General features: G+C 48.8%; 1 protein-coding gene across 1 annotated transcript in view; it reads right to left on the bottom strand.

Moving 5' to 3' along the window:
* SALL4 (spalt like transcription factor 4) overlaps window positions 1–14,452 on the bottom strand; it is a 15,686-nt gene extending 1,234 nt beyond the window's left edge. The window contains exons 1-3 of the mRNA XM_032255976.1: window positions 14,230–14,452; window positions 1,561–3,891; window positions 404–684 (exon numbers count right to left, since the gene is read on the bottom strand). Coding sequence (XP_032111867.1) covers window positions 404–684; window positions 1,561–3,891; window positions 14,230–14,359 — 2,742 coding nt within the window. The 5' untranslated portion in view covers window positions 14,360–14,452. The remainder of the gene's footprint in view (window positions 1–403; window positions 685–1,560; window positions 3,892–14,229) is intronic.
* Between the last annotated feature and the right edge of the window lie 1,740 nt (window positions 14,453–16,192).

Below are 16,192 nucleotides of genomic sequence, written 5' to 3'. Positions count from 1 at the left end.
TTAATTCTTAAATTTAATTAAGAGACAAGGTCTCATTCTGTTTTCTAGGCTGGAGTGCAGTGGCATGATCACAGATCACTGCAGCCTTGATCTCTCAGGCTCAAGTGATCCTCCCAGCTCAGCCTCCCAATTAGCTGGGACCCAAACATGCACCATCACACCCAACCAATTTTTTTTTTTTTTTTGGAAAGATGTTGTCTCCCCGTGTTGCCCGGGCTGGTCTCAAACTCCTGCACTCAATCAATCTTCCCACCTCGGCCTCCCGAAGTGTTGGGATGACATGCAGGAGCCACCGTGCTTGGCCATCCCACCTGGTCTTAACGGAAGAACTCATCATGGATAGTGCCAATAAGAAGATACTCAGCGCCCAGCCCCCGCCCTGCTGAAGCCCACACAAACCCACCTTCAAGTTCCCTTTGGTGGTAAAAGCTCGCCCACAAATGTTGCACACAAAAGGCTTCTCTCCAGTGTGAGTCCGCTCGTGGATCTGAAGAGCGCTGGCGGACGAGAAGTTCTTCCCACACCGTGTGCAGCCATGTTGCTTGGCCTGTCGGCGTGGCTGGGCTGCTAACAAAGGGGTCATCCCTGCGGACAAGGTTGAGGGTCCCACAAACGTGCCAGGAACTTCAACCTTGACGTAGGTTGGCTGGGCTCGGATAAACGTGGAAGGGAGACTGCTCCGACCTAGTACACAGAGGGAAAAAAAGCCAGACCTTTATCACCCAACTTTCACCCTTTCTTCAAAACAAGAAAGACCTTTGAAGATAACTGCCTGCTAGTTTGAGAGTCTGGAGCTGGCTTTTAAGAAATTAACACCTCAAAATCACCTTAACAGAAATTAACACCTTCCTTTGAATTGTTTATCTGCACAAAGAATAAAACCTCTAACACTTGGGAAAAGATCACTTTGTGTTTTTTTAGAGGTATGGGCAACCTATAAACACATTTCTGCATAAGAAGGTACCTGTCGGGTATATGCTCAGACACCATCTTTCTTTGATTCTATGATACAGCTTTGCCCTTATTTTGCCATTAATAACATCAACAGTCACATCTCAACAGATACGTGCATTTAAAACGGGTTCATCTTTCCCTGCTTCAAGAGTGGTTTATTTGTGAGCCTTGTATCAGGCAGTGGGGCCTCAGTCAGGGAACCGTGGCTTATTTCAGTGGTCAAAAAACAGCGCCCACTTCCTCAAACACTCTTAAGATACCTATATACAGAATCATGGTGTAGAGAGAAAAAAAAAGAAAAAAACTAAAACAAAACAAAATGAGACTACCCCTATGTCCCAACGGGCTCAAAGACAAAAATAAAAACCAAGAGAAAAGGTATGCTGTCCATACCCATTTTGCATTAACCACCATAAATAAAAAGCATGTTAGTTGCTAGAATAGAGGCAGTTACTATTGCCTTCTACCCAGAAGTATAGAAAAGCTAATTGCCCTCTAGAAGGGGCTACTTCAAGTCATACTCTCCGTTTGTAAAGTTCAGCCCAGGTGCCTTTTTGATGACCTTGAGCCCAAAATGGACATAAGTTAAATCCAAAGCTCTATCACCTTCCATCTCAGTGCGGCTGTTCTCGGAGCTCTCTGCTTTGCTCCCACCATCGGGAGACTTTGACTTGATGCTTTCGGCTTGACTATTGGCCGGGGAAAGTGCCTGGAAGGACGTGGTTTCCAGGATGTCTGGGCTCCGGCTCTGATACTCCTGGTCTCCCATCAGTGAGGACGAGTCGTTGGTCAAGCCGTCGCTCTCCCTGGAACCGTTTTCTCTGCTGCTCTGGCGCTGTAGGTTAAAAGGGACAGGACCCACTTTCCCTGGGGCATCTAAGGAAGCCATCATGGCAAACCCTAGTGTGGGTGATGCTGAGTGGATGCTGGGAAAAGGCGTGGGGACCTTCGAGGAGCTGCCGGGAGCCTCCTGGGAGCCAACTTCCTCTACATCGATGCTTTCGATGACATCGTCACGGCAGATGGCGCCGGTGCTGCCATTCTCACCCCCTGTCATCGGCTCAGGACCCGTAAAGTCACAGGGATTCTCCGGCAGGGGTGTGTTGGGAATCTGACCGCCCATGTGCATGCGAATATGCTGCTGCAGCATCACAGCGTTGGTGAACTTCTTCTGGCAGATGGGGCATGAATGCTGCGTCTTAATGGACGTGTTGGTTCGGTGAACCCCGAGGTGTGTCTTCAGGTTTCCTTTGGTAGAAAAGGCTCGGCCACAGATCTTACACTGGAATGGTCTCTCCCCAGTGTGGGTGCGGTAATGCATCTTGAGGGAACTCTGGCAGCTTAGGACACGGTGGCAAATGAGACATTCGTTGGGATCGGTGGTGGCCTTGTCAATGTTCTCCACCAGCTGCTGCAGTTTCAGGGTCTCTGACCCTGGCTCGGGGGTCCCACTCGCTTGGAAGCTACCAGCCCTTGGGGAATGATGGTCTGGTCCCACCCCAGGGAGAATGGGTCCACCCTCACTGTCTGGAGAAGGCCCAGGCTGCAGGTCACTGGGCAACGGGCCACCCGAGAGGTCCTTGGGATTAGTCCCCGAAGAGAGATTCTGAGGTAGCCCTACGGAGGGGGTTACAAGGACAGGTTTGCTGTCTAAGGAAAGACTCGATTCGTCTATGGGGTCAGGTACAGAGAGCGCATAGGGGGTGCCATTGCCTGCTGCCACTTTGTCCTGGAACTCGGCAAACAGCTGGGGGTTTGCCTTCACCTGGGGATGTCGGTGAAAGTGCACCTTGAGGTTGCCCTTGGTGGTGAAGCGATGACCACAGACAGAGCACACGAAGGGTCTCTCTCCAGTGTGGGAGCGGAGGTGGATCTGCAAGGAGCTATCAGTCCCGAAAACCTTGCTACAGTACTTACACTTGTGCTTGTAGAGGACCGCCTCGTCCTTGGGTTTGACCTCCACCGCGGAGACGTTTGGGGGCTTCCCCTTCCCCTTCTTGGATGTGTCTAGCGCCATGGTGGAGAAAGGGCTCTGAAAGAGCACCGAGCCCGGGGCCTGAGGAAGCAAAGCGCTCGGGAGGCGGGACATGACATTCGGGAGCACCCGGGTCCCATCTGGCTTCAGAGTGAAGGGCGCCAGCCCTGGGGACAGGGAGCTGGTAGCAGTAGGGATGTTGGCGTGAGGTAGCTTGGCTTGTTTCAAGGCATCCAGAGATAGACCTTGGCTTCCAGCTTTCTGGCTGAGCAGAGCCACAGCTGCAGACACCTGCTGGGACACGTGGCTGCTCAGGGTCTTCAGCGTTTCGGCCCCTGCCCCGCTCGAGTGGAGGGCGTGGGAGGCCCACATGTTCACCTGGACGCGGATCTGCTCGGTCAGCTGGATCTGCTGGAGCTGCTGCTGCTGCAGACACAAGATCTGCTCCAGGACCCACGGGATGCTGTTGGCACCGGGCACAGGGGCAGGGAGGGCATCCGCACTCCGCTGATTCACCGCCACCTTGGTGCCCCGTAGTGCCTGCAAGGTCACGTTAGTGTTGGCCACTTTGCCTTTGGGTAAATAGCTTATGTCCTGGGGGGTGGGTGGCAGGGCTGTCTCTGTCTTTAGGTACACCACAGACTCCGCACCTGGCTTCTCCTTCATGTCCCCTGAGCTGCCACCATTCTCCCTGTGACTGTCCTTACTGCTGGGACTGGGGGACTGTTGGCTCAGTACCGCTCCAGAGAAGTCTTCTGAAGGCACCGGGCCCTCACTGTCATTCATGATGAGGACAGGTGGATTTTTAGTGCAATTTTTCTTATGTTCCAGGAACTCAGAGATGCTGAAGAACTCTGCACAGCATTTCTCGCAGACGTGCGTCTCCTCCCGACGAAGCCGCTTTACTGTGGCTTCGTCCTCACTCGCCTCATTGTCGTTCCCTGGGTGGTTTACTGGATCACCTGTAACAAGACAGAAAAAGCTAAGAGCTCTGCCCTCCCAAGTAAAGGATGTGTGGAAGGCTGGACACAGTGGCTCATGCCTATAGTCCCAGCACTTTGGGAGGCTGAGGTGGGCAGACCACCTGAGATTGGGAGTTCAAGACCAACCCGGACAACATGGTGAGATCTTGTCTCTGCTAAAAACACAAATTTAGCCAGGCATGGTGGCAGGCTCCTATAATCCTAGCTACTTGGGAGGCTGAGGCACGAGAATCGCTTGAACCCAGGAGGCGGAGGTTGCAGTGAGCAGGGATCATGCTACTGCACTCCAGCCTGGATGACAAAGTGAGACTCTGTCTCAAAAAACAAAAAAAAAAGCCAGGCGTGGTGGCTCACGCCTGTAATCCTAGCACTTTGGGAGGCTGAGGTGGGTGGTGGATCACCTGAGGTCAGGAGTTCAAGACCAGCCTGGCCATCATGGTGAAACCCCATCTTAAAAAAAAAAAAAAGGCTGATCCCTGAATTTCTTTTGTAACTGGGGTTTATTTACTTTAGGGTTAGTGCCAGCCTAACTCCAAACTTGGGACTGGTTTTAGCCGGATGCCCGGGTCCTTTACACAAGAAGCCTGGAAGTGTCTCAAAGCTACTTTCTCTCCTTCCCGCTGCCCTCGCAGGTAGCCCCATCACCAGGATATCACTGGAGCTTGGGGCCACAGGACAGACAGGCATATCTCAGACCCAGCGGCTGAGCCTATGAATCTAAACCAAACAAGACACTCACACAAGTATACAATGATCTAGGAATTTTTGTTTTTTCAGAAATGTTCACAGCAGCAAAGAAGTAAATTTTGCCACCTCCACGCATAGTGTAAGGATTATGCAGAATTCCTGTATGCCATAGAAATGAGGTGAAAGACCTGGGTTGAGCGATAATATGTACAACACGACCACTTTGTTTAAAACAAAACCTGGGTTTGAGATGCACAAATGTGGCCGCATGCAGTGGCTCACACCAGTCACCCCAGCACTTTGAGGCCACTTTTGAGAGGCTAGTTCGAGAGCAGCAACACAGTGAGACCCCATCTCTATAAAAAATAAGAAGATAAAAATAGCTAGGCATAGCCGTGCGCCCGTGTGGTTCAAGCTACTCAGCAGGCTAAGGCAGGAGAATCGCTTGAACCTGGGAGGTCAAGCCACTCCAACCTGGGTGACAGCGTGAGACCCTGCCTAGAATGGAAGGTAAAAAAAAAAAAAAAAAAAAAAAAAAGCAAGCACAAATGCACAAGGAAAAGGCCAGGAAGGGCTGGAGTTCAGTGGCTCAATCTCGGCTCACTGTGACTACCGCTTCCCGGGTTCAAGCTATTCGCATGCCTCAGCCTCCTAAGTAGCTGGGATTACAGGCATGCGCCACCAGGCCTGGCTGATTTTTGTATTTTTAGTAGAGGTGGGGTTTCACCATGTTGGCCAGGCTGGTCTCAAACTCCTAGGTTCAAGTGATCCGCTTGCCTCAGCTTCCCAAAGTGCTGGGATTACAGGAGTGAGCCCGCACCCTGCTAAAACCCTGGGCTTTTGATAGCACAGTCCAGCAGCGAGTTTCCAGGAGGGACTGATCTGGAAGCATGGCCTTAACAAACTGATCGAATCTTTACGTATTTCAGACTGGGTCACAATATGAAGTCTTGCAAAGTATGTGTAGGCTGGAGGTGGCTCAGTGGAAGAGACAATAGCCATGGGAGGTCCGGCCTGCCAGAGTTAAGAAAGCTGGCCAGGGCCAACCTAGCCACACGTATCAATAGGAGGTCGGAGATAGTGGGCGCACCCCTGAGAATGCTTGCTGAGCACGCATAATCATGAGATGATAATCCAGGTAGATGCCTGGATTTATTAATGCAACCAGGACTGCTGAGAACAAAGCCTTACAATCAAACAGTTTAATGCCTCTCATTAAACAATACTTACCTCCTACTGTGTGCAAAGCAGGGGTTGAAGACCCAATGGTGAAAAGATGAGCCCCATAAAGATTTTGTACCCACAGATGCCCACACTATAATCATTTAATCCTATTAAATATCAGCTCCGTTTAAAGATGAGAAAAAGGCTGGACACGGTGGCTCATGCCTGTACTGCCAGCACTTCGGGAGGCAGAGGCAGGCAAATCACCTGAAGTCAGGAGTTCAAAACCAGCCTGAGCAACATGGAAAAACTAAATTTTCTATTTTTAGTCTCTACTAAAGATAAAAAATTAGCCAGGCATAGTAGCGCATGCCTGTAGTCCCATATATTAGGGAGGCTGCCACAGGAGAATCACTTGAATCCAGGAGGCGGAGGTTGCAGTGAGCCGAGATCACACCATTGCACTCCAGCCTGGGCAACAGGAGTGAAACTCGAAAGAAAGAAAAGAAGAGAAGAGAGGAGAAGGAAGGAGAGAGAAGGAAAGACAGAAGGAAGGGAGGAAGGGAGGAAGGAAAGAAGGAAAGACAGACAAGAAGGAAGGAAGGTGGGAAGGAAGGAAGGAAGGAAGAGAAAAACAGACTCAGAAATAGTATGACTTGTGCCACACAAAAAAAGTTACTACTGACAGATAACTTTTGAGCTCTTGGTATGTGCCAGGTGTGATTCTAAACAATTTATGTTATTCTATTAACAACTCTGAATAGAAACTATTATCCTGTTTGACAAAGGGGGAAACTAAGGCACAGAGGACATTAACTTGCCCGAGGCAACATGTTAAGTAAACTGCAGAGCCCGTATTGAAACCCAGGGATGCAGTTCCCACATCCTCTATCGGAAGGCTTTATTTATACATTTCTGAGCATGTTTCTTCTGTTAGGATTGCAACTATCTTTCCCCTCACAGAAACCTTAAGGTGGGACAGGAAAGAGGCTGCCTTGGTTAGGAAGGGGTGGGAGTAGACCACCATTCCTGTCCTATTTCTGGGACTTCCAGAAGTTGCTGTGAAAGTGTTCGGATGCAGCACGACGCTGCCACTTCCATGTAGAGTTCCAGGAGCTGGCACAGCACAAACTCTCCTTTCTCACAGCCCCAACACTGCTGCCAGTCGGCCTCATTTCAATGATCCTCAATTAAAAATGTTCCTCAATTTCCAGAACACTGGCAACTATTTATCTGGAAACCACCAACTCTCAGATCAAATAGTATCTATCTGTATGATTTCCCAAGACTGGAAAGCCATGCTGGTGGGAGTGTTGGGGGCACGATCATTCTAGAAGAGCAATTTTGATAATTATGTGTCGAGAATGTTAAGTGAAACAGTTTCTCTTGTTAGGGAAGGAAGTACTATTGGTAGGAGTATATACATGTATACAGCTCCTTCAGGGAGTCATCTGGCAACATCTTTAGTACAATTTCCTTTGACCTAGCAATTCCTTTTCTTTTTCCTTTTTTTTTTTTTTTTTTTTTGAGACAGAGTCTCACTCTGTTGCTGGCGGCTGGAGTGCAGTGGTGAGATCTCGGCTCACTGCAACCTCCGCCTCCCGGGTTCAAGCAATTCTCCTGCCTCAGCCTCCTGAGTAGCTGAGACTACAGGCACACGCCACCACGTCCAGCTAATTTTTGTATTTTTAGTAGAGACGGGGTTTCACCATGTTGTCCAGCATGGTCTCGATCTCTTGACCTCGTGATCTGCCTGCCTCAGCCTCCCAAAGTCCTGGGATTACAAGCGGGAGCCATCGCGCCCAGAAGCAATTCCTTTTTTAGGAATTTCCTTGATGTACTTCAAGGATATTCCTTGTAGCATTTCTCATGTTAACAAACAGCAACAAAAATGAATGCACCTTGGTCCATCAGTAAGATTTTGGTTAAATAAATTAGGGTGCAGAAAAGATGAATGCTTTATAACCTCCAGAAATAAAGCAGAACCAGGCAGGGCATGCTGGCTCACACCTGTAATCCCAGCACTTTGGGAGGCTGAGTTGGGTGGATTACTTGAGTTTAGGAGTTCGAGACCACCCAGGCCAACATGGTGAAACCCCGTCTCTACTAAAAATACAAAAATTTGCCAGGTACGGTGGTGAGTGCCTGTAATCCCAGCTACTCAGGAGGCTGAGGCAGGAGAATCACTTGAACACAGGAGGTGGAGACTGCAGTGAGCAGAGATCACACCACTGCACTCCAGCATGGGCAATGGAGCAAGACTGCCAAAAAAAAAAAAAAATTCAATAAAGCTCATGCAAAAAACATTAACCACTCCATTCTACTTTTTAGAGGCCAAAATTAACCACCACCACTCCAAGCAAGAACAAAAACATACAACTTCATACTCTTAGACCTTAAGGCAAGCTTGTCCAACCCAGGCCCCGACCAGCTTTGAATTCCGCCCAACACAAATTCATAAGCTTCTTAAAACATTATGAGATAGTTTTACAATATTTTTTAAGCTCATAAGCTATCATTAGTGTCAATGTCTTTTAGGTGTGGCCCAAAATAATTCTTCTTCCAATGTGGCCCAGGGAAGCCAAAAGATGAAACACCCTGGCCTTAAGTCATTTATCTTCACAGCCACATAATCAAACAAACTCCCTTGTTTCCATTTTGCAGATGTGGAAAACAGGCTCACAACGAAGTGGCTCGAGATGACATACTGCTCATCAGAATACAGAGGTGCCTTTAATACTATTTAATGGCAGTCACATCAGTGGTTTCCTCTAGGGCAGAGTTTCTCAAACTTCATTTCCCCCCTCTACCGAGGCTTTTAGTTTTTCCCTAATCGCTCCCCCCTTATAAAGTTCTAATATCACAAATAGATTGTACACACGTATGTCCTTTGGAAGGCCACAAACCTTATCGATATCTATGTTTTCATCCCCTTAGGGAAAACATCTCGATTGAAAATGCATGTCCTATTTAACATAGGCATTTTGAAACTTAGTGGGGGGGAGTGGTCTATGAAATTAGGTAAGAAAAAGAATATCAATTTTCACTAAGCTGAACTAAAACGTAACACTTCTTTCAATGATGAATATAAGGAACCTCCCACAGCGGTATTAATAGAACCTGTGTGTCATCAGCAGAGGCCGCAGATACTTTCATATGGTGTTACAGTTGTTATGACTTGGAAATTCTACTGGATCTTATTATTTATTATATTAATAAAGCAGTGGATATTACTAAGCTAAAATGTTTTCATTTTTGATGACTATATTTCAGTGCAACTTATTTCCTTGGTCGTCTATGTATTTTATACATATAAACACATTACGTTGAGAAGGCTTCTGTGGCACAAAAAAGGTTAAGCTCCCTCCGCTCGAAGGATCCAGTGGTTCCCAAGAGTGATTTACAGCCCGAATACCAGCTTGCCTTTGCTGTATACACAAGCTAGCCTCTTCTGTAGCCTCCACCAGCAACATCCCACTTGAGCCTTAAAACGGCAGCAGCTCTGTTTGCCTGTGCGGTAAAAAGTGCTTGTACATCCAGACCGCCACTGGTAAACAGTGAAACTGTATTTGCCAAGGGGTAAGAAGATTCTGCTATGAACAATTGTCCGGTATGCTTAAGTTCACCCAAAAGGAAAAAAAAAAAAAAACAAAAACAAAGTTCAGAGGGATTACGAAGCAACTAGTTCTTCCATCCCTCCACCCCGCCCCCAGCCCGAATTTTAGGAATGTTATCTCTCAGCATCTAGTTATCCAATAAGTTGGAAGAATGCAGTAAACCCAGCAGGGGTCTTAGATTCAATCACTGCCAAATGGATAGAAAATACTCTTACTATTGTATAGGAAGAAATTTCATCTACTAGTGGCCAATCAAATTCTGGAGGCACTGAAATGCTTAAAAAGTAAAACCTGTCTATCTTGATAAAAGCCAAACGACTCAAGCTTATTTGGTTTTCATTCCTACATTTAAAGAGCCACAATGAGTAGATTATCTGAAGCATACAACATCTTCTACCCTCCCCCACCCCCAGGATAATTGCTTACCAAAAAAACAAAAGGAAATTATGTGCCTTGAGTATTTAACCAGTTCAAAGAAAAGTGCCTCTTTAAGCTGTTTAATTTTAGCAGTCAAATAAAGCCTTCAGCTCAATTCATAGATGGCAAATTAGACTTTAAGTTTCTACCCAATTAAGATCTAAAAAAGGCAGTTTCAAACAGCCTTGAAACAAAATTCATAGATTCTGCTGGAGAGGAAAGAGTAAACAGCTCAAAAAAAGCTTCCTAGGCGCTAAGGCATGTGACCTCTCTCAGCTTCCAAGGTTAGAGATGTGTCCCTCTCCACCCCAACTAGAGATCATGCAAGTTTGTAAACTCCATGAGGGCAGGGGCTTTTGTTGCCTTTCTCCAGAGTCCCCTTGAACAAAACCTAACACAGACATACGATTCGTTTTGGTGGGCCCAGAGGGGCAGAGGGAAAGGATTGTGGTGACTGGCAATGCAGTTCTTGTCTGGATTTAGTGGCTTTTTAAAATGCTTAGACATTTTGGCCAGGCGCGGTGGCTCACGCCTGTGATCCCGCCACTTTGGAAGGCTGAGGAGAGCGGATCACAAGGTCAGGAGATCAAGACCATTCTGGCTAACACGGTGAAACCCCGTCTCTACTAAAAATACAAAAAATTAGCCGGGCATGGTGGCACGTGCCTGTAGTCCCAGCTACTCGGGAGGCTGAGGCAGGAGAATCGCTTGAACCCGGGAGACAAAGGTTGCAGTGGGCCAAGATCATGCCACTGCGCTCCAGCCTGGGTGACAGAGCGAGACTCCATTTCAAAAAAAACAGTTTAGACATTTAAAAAAAAAGGCCAAAAGTACTCTAGGTTAAAGGTGATGAGGAAGACAACTTCTGGAACTCTTCGCCATCAATTTTTCCAAGGTAGTACAACCCAGAGAAGCCAGCCAAACGCCAACATTGTTTTACTTCTGGGGCTGCTTTATCAAACTGTGTGAAGGCACATCCCAACATTTAAGATGGCAGAGGGGAAGCCACCAAATCCAACCAGCCAAGCACCAATCACAGCTGCCTTGTCAAAGATGCCAAAAAGCAAATCTCATCACATCAGCAACTACACACACAGCTCCTTGGACTCTGGGGCCGCGGCTAAAATCAAGCAGGACAAGACACCATGGGCAAAGCCGTTTCAAACAGGTGCTGCAATTTACTCTAAAATGAGTAAAAATATGACTATCAATTTTGGCCTTTAATATCTGTAATTAAAGATAGCGCACTAGTCCCCGGTTTGGCATCTGGCAGGCAGCACACTGCTGTTTCTGCTAAACTGCCTCAACTGGGAGCTTAAAACACCATCTTGACACAAAGCAGAAATACAAACAAAAATATTTTGGTATTTTGAACAAAATTAACACTGATCACATTCCCCATTTACAGTAGGCCTTCTACAGTTGAAATTATCTAAACAGGGCATTTTATCACCACTATATAGAGGTGAACCCAAAAACTCGGGGAAAAAAAATCCCACCAAGCTGGTTTCAGCTGAAAGTCACAGCCAGACTGGAATGTGGATCTCACTCTAAAACCTGGCTTCCCAGGCATCAACCTAACACTTCACATTTTGAAAAAGGAAATGCTAACTATCGACTGCCTCCCAAGATGGTTCCCCAACCCACAGCCCAGGAGGAAGCTCACCAACAGCAGCTTGAATGACAAAGTATCATTTGCTTGTGCACTGCACATGTTTATTGAACAAAAAAAGCTCTTTGGCAAATTGCAGCTTCTCTCCCTGTGGGAAACCCAGATGAAGTCTAACTAGAAGGTTAGCCTGAAATGTTAACTAATGTCAAAATCTTTCTAGCCAGTGCGGGTCATTTTGGCCAGTAACTGGAATTAGGAAGTTATTGGAAACTTAGGAATCCTAATCGTTGATGTTTGTAATCCAGTTTAGCACAAAGGGCATTTGAAACCCTTTTGAGAAAATGCTAATTTTTCCTGTAAGTAGTGTTAGCCCTGCGACCACCTGCAGATTTTTTGATCTGCTAATTGATCGCCAGACGTCATTTTCCTCCCTCAAAAAGTACATTCTCAAATGGCTTTGCAAAATAAGACCAGCTCAATCTGCATTTTAAAAAATTATGTGAAACATATACATACATCTAAATTAGATATGTAACATATATATAATTTTAGGCAGATCAAATGCAAACAACCCAAACGCAGCCGTTAAAAACGCACTGCTTGGGAAAACCACCTTCTGCCCCAAGGAGGCAATTGGAGGCTCTGCAAACACATTCTAGCAGCCAGGAGTTATGACCCAGAGTTCCAGATTTGGCAAAGACCAGCGGGCACAGATGGCTATCGCGCCGACGACCGGCACGAATCCCCTGGGGTACCCATCCTTGGCCCAGCCCAGTACTCTCCATTAGCACCCCCTAACCGTCCCGCCCACCAGGTGTGTGCCGGTACCTGCGAAGGGACCCGCCTCCCAGCAAAGGGCTAGGCTTCAAGCTGGGCCTCCAGGGGGCGCCCGCGCGCAAGCCGGGTGGGCTGTCCGCAACAACCCCGATGATCAATGGCCAACTCCCCTCCCAAATCGCGGTGGCAGCGCACGGCCAGACCTGAGAGCTCAGCTCAGCTCAGGTTGACTCTGATTCCAAACTCCAACCTGCGTTAATTTCAAAAGCTCTCCCGTAACAAGCTTCCATCCCGAAAGGTGCCAACCACCACCAAAAGCCCCACGTGTGTGCGCCCACCCAAAATGAAGGGGGAAGGGGAGGTCAGAGTAGGACCAGGGGAGGGGTCAGAGCCAGGAGCTCGCCCCTCCTCTCCGGAGGAAGCGGGCGGGCTGAGGGTTAACCCTTTTGTTCCAGGTGGGCCAGGCCACGAAGCCTTCACGCTCCCCTCAACCCCCACCCCCACCCCGCCCCCAACACAGGCACAAAGAGAGTCCCTACAGGCGCGGGGGACCTCCGGTGCGCGCTGCGCTGACCACCCGGCGCCCCGAAAACGCCCAGCCGTCCCCTCCGTCCAGCCGATCCTTTTAATTTGCCCTGGAAAAATGTTCCACGGGGGATTCCATCGACCTACTTATAAACTTGGGAAATGTATTACATTCGGTCTCCGACAAAAAGGGGAGGGTATGGAAGCCAAAAAGTAGCGACTGTCTTCTCGGGAAACTCCGGGCACTGGAGATGGGCTCTGAGAGTCCCCCGGGGTGGCCGCGCACACCCGCCTGCTGCGGGGAAATTAGAAAGCAGGCGGGGAGCGGAGCGACGAACAAGGCGGGAGAGGAGGCTACGAATCCCCCTCCCCCAACGCGTACGCTAAAAACTTATCAGGCGACAATTTGGCGGGCCAGGATGGAGAGGAGATAGTGGGAAACCGCTTCGCTCCCAAAACCTCCGGGGTGAAGTGATGAAGTGGGAACAGAGTTGGCCCCGCGGCTCCGGGCGCGGCTGGGGTTCCGAACTCCCCTCGATCGGGTTAACGCTGGCCGCGGAAGCGCGGGCCGGGTCAGCCGCCGGAGCTCGCCCCGGCCCCCCACCTCTCTCCCCTTTCACACCCGGGCGCGGATCTGGAAAGCCGGTCGCTCCAGAAAAGCCACGCCAGACGGGAAGCCGGTGCACCCCAGCGGGACTGCCGCGCGCCCGCCACCCCGGCCACTGGGGGCTCGCACCCTCGGGCTTGCCGCGGTTATTTTTAGGAAGTCGGAAATCAAAGATGGCTGGAGGTCAGGCCCCGAAAGGTTAGGGCGAAGATCGGCAGGCGGCGCAGCCCGGGCAGAAAAGGCGAAAACCAAAAAAAACGAAAAAAATTTTAAAGGGAAACATTGAGCCCTCCTCCCCCACCCCTCTGGGCCCTCCAATCCCCGGCGCAGCGCGGGTGGCCCGCACCCCAGCTCCTGAGGGTGGGGAGAGGTCGCGCCCCCTCCCCCCACTCGGCCCGGGAGGGGCGCGTGCAACAGATCGTCCTCCTCCAGGGGGTCTTCCAGGGGTGCGCCCCTCCTCCGGCCTCCTAGAAATGCCCCCAAGGGCCGGTGGAGAGGGTGGGGATCCCCCGGGGTTCTTTCTTTTGAAAGCGACGCGAGGGAGGGGGACCTAAATTACAAGGGGGGGGAACACCAGTGAGGGGAGTGGAACCAATTAAGTGAGGGGCAGAGGACAAGGAGAAGGGAACCTTTCGGGAACCAGGAGCGCGGCGGAGTGAGTGGGGGTCAATTTTACAATAAGCGGGGAAGGCTGGGGGTGAAACTTACACCAGAGGGGAGAAAAGGGAAAAAGTGTGAAATGTGCACCCGGCGGGGTGGTGGGAACAGGAGGCTGCAGCTCTTCTCGGGCACCGGGCCCCTAAATCTCGGTTCCTGAATTTGCGCGAAGCGCCCCGAAGCCCGAGCCCTCGAGGATCCCGCGGACGTCCGGGAAGCTACCCTTCCCGGGCGTGCGCCCCAGCCCCACTCACCCGGCTCCCCCGGCGCGGGCGCCACTGGGGCCGCATCTGCAAACTCCGGGGTCGCCTGCTGCGCCTGCTGCTCGCCCTGGTCCTCCTCGGAGTTGATGTGCTGGGGTTTCGCCTGCTTGCGCCTCGACATGGTGCGAGCATCGGGGCGCCGGGAGAGCCGCAGTTATTTGCCCTCTCCGTCACAAATTCCTGGAGTTGGGAAATTTACCCCCCTTCGGCCGGAACGCGCATGTCCCAGTAATTATTATTATCAATAATGCATTGCGATTTATCATGAGCCCTGACAGCTGATTGGCCTGGGTCCAAGACCTCAGAGATCATTTAAATAAGCCCTCATTGATCAGGGAGGGGCGAGGCATTCTGGGCTTTGTAGTCCGGGCCTACTTGTGACAAAGGCGTGTTCATCAGGGGAGCGCAGCTAATTAGCATCCGGGCTCAGATTGGCTGGGGTGAGGACGGAATCAGAGGGGGACCCATCCTCGCTCCAGATATCTGAGTCCATGGAGAGGAAAAGAAAATGGGGGGAAATGCGTACTTATTAAAAAATAGCAGCGTACGTAAAAGTTTTGGAAGGGGCGTATTTGGTCGTATGCTCCACAGATTACTTTGTAAGGTCGATGTCCACCAGCCGAGAAGGGAGGTCTCTTCACCGTGGAATATTTTGGCTCAGTTTTCACATCTACGCGCGCACACACACACTCCCCCAAACGTGAGATGTGACCCCTCCCATCTTTTTTGTTAAAAATGTTTAAGTTGAGTCTGAGGTTACTGAAGGAGGATGAATGGTGGTGTTTTCAGCCCTCCTACCCATCTCAACTCTTAAAGTGAGCTTGGAACTTCCAAAATTTCAGATTATCGCACCACCACCACCATGACTTACCTCCTTTAAAAGCTGATTAATAGCCCCCCTGTTCACAAGGACTGGTTTGTTGAGACAATGCAAACCTTGTTTTGGTTTTTGTTTGACTTCAAAATGACTGGCTACTAAATATAGAAATGGCAAATTATAAGCAAGCATAGTGAGAGATAACATCAAAACAGCAAGCAATTGCATTTTCTCCCAGAAGCCATAAATGCCTGATAACATATTTTATTACTTCGATAATGCTCTTGCATCTCCCATGGAATAGCAATGGGGCTGTCACAGTATCTGGGTGTTACTAATCACTATTGGAATTTTTTTTTTTTTTTTTTGCAATACAGACGTTATTACAGAAAAAGTGTATAGTTCAAAGTGATTGTATCATTCTGACACATGATGCCTGGAATCTTCTAAAGTCAGGCTTCTGTATGTGTATATGACATACTACATGTATATACTTTTCTACCATAAATCCATGTGTATGTAATTTGGCTAACTGCTTTGCACAATGTACATGCTCAATAAAGTTTAAATGGATGATGAAATCGTCAGCCTGCTAAATCTTTGATTGGTCTTTCCATAACTGCTCTGGGCATGCGTCTTTGTTGGGCATTTACTTCATTGTAAGGGACTGTGCAGATATAAACCCTTCCTCCACATTTGTGCATTGCATTCTCTTGATTAGTTATTCATCACGTTCCCAGCTTGTAAATTCATCAGGAATACAAGCAAAATGGAAAGCTGGGCTCATCAATGTGTTCACCTGGGCATTTGGACAACCCAAGGCAGAAAATAAATCAGCTTGATCATCTTTTTTATATTCGTGGCCATCAGTAAAAACTTATTGAAGGAAGATTAACCTCCAATTTTTGAATCTCTGAAAAAGTCTTGCATTATTTTATGTATAACATCTAAAGAAAGTAAGACAGAATTATAGCCCACAGCCAGATGGGAAAGGTAAGAATTTGATTTAATAATGCATAGAAGCAGCTTAGAATTCTGATACTGAGTAAAAAGGCCAATTAACACCTGCCTTGCTAACTAATCTGCTGATATTCCCAACACCTTTTCTGTGTAAGGTAGTGTGGCAGGAGATCTAAC

The sequence above is a fragment of the Sapajus apella genome, unplaced genomic scaffold (assembly GCF_009761245.1).
Source record: "Sapajus apella isolate SASKATOON/1434 unplaced genomic scaffold, GSC_monkey_1.0 scaffold92, whole genome shotgun sequence".
NCBI lineage: Eukaryota > Metazoa > Chordata > Mammalia > Primates > Cebidae > Sapajus > Sapajus apella.
Note: the sequence above shows the minus strand (reverse complement) of the source record. Positions and strands in the feature narration are given on the sequence as shown.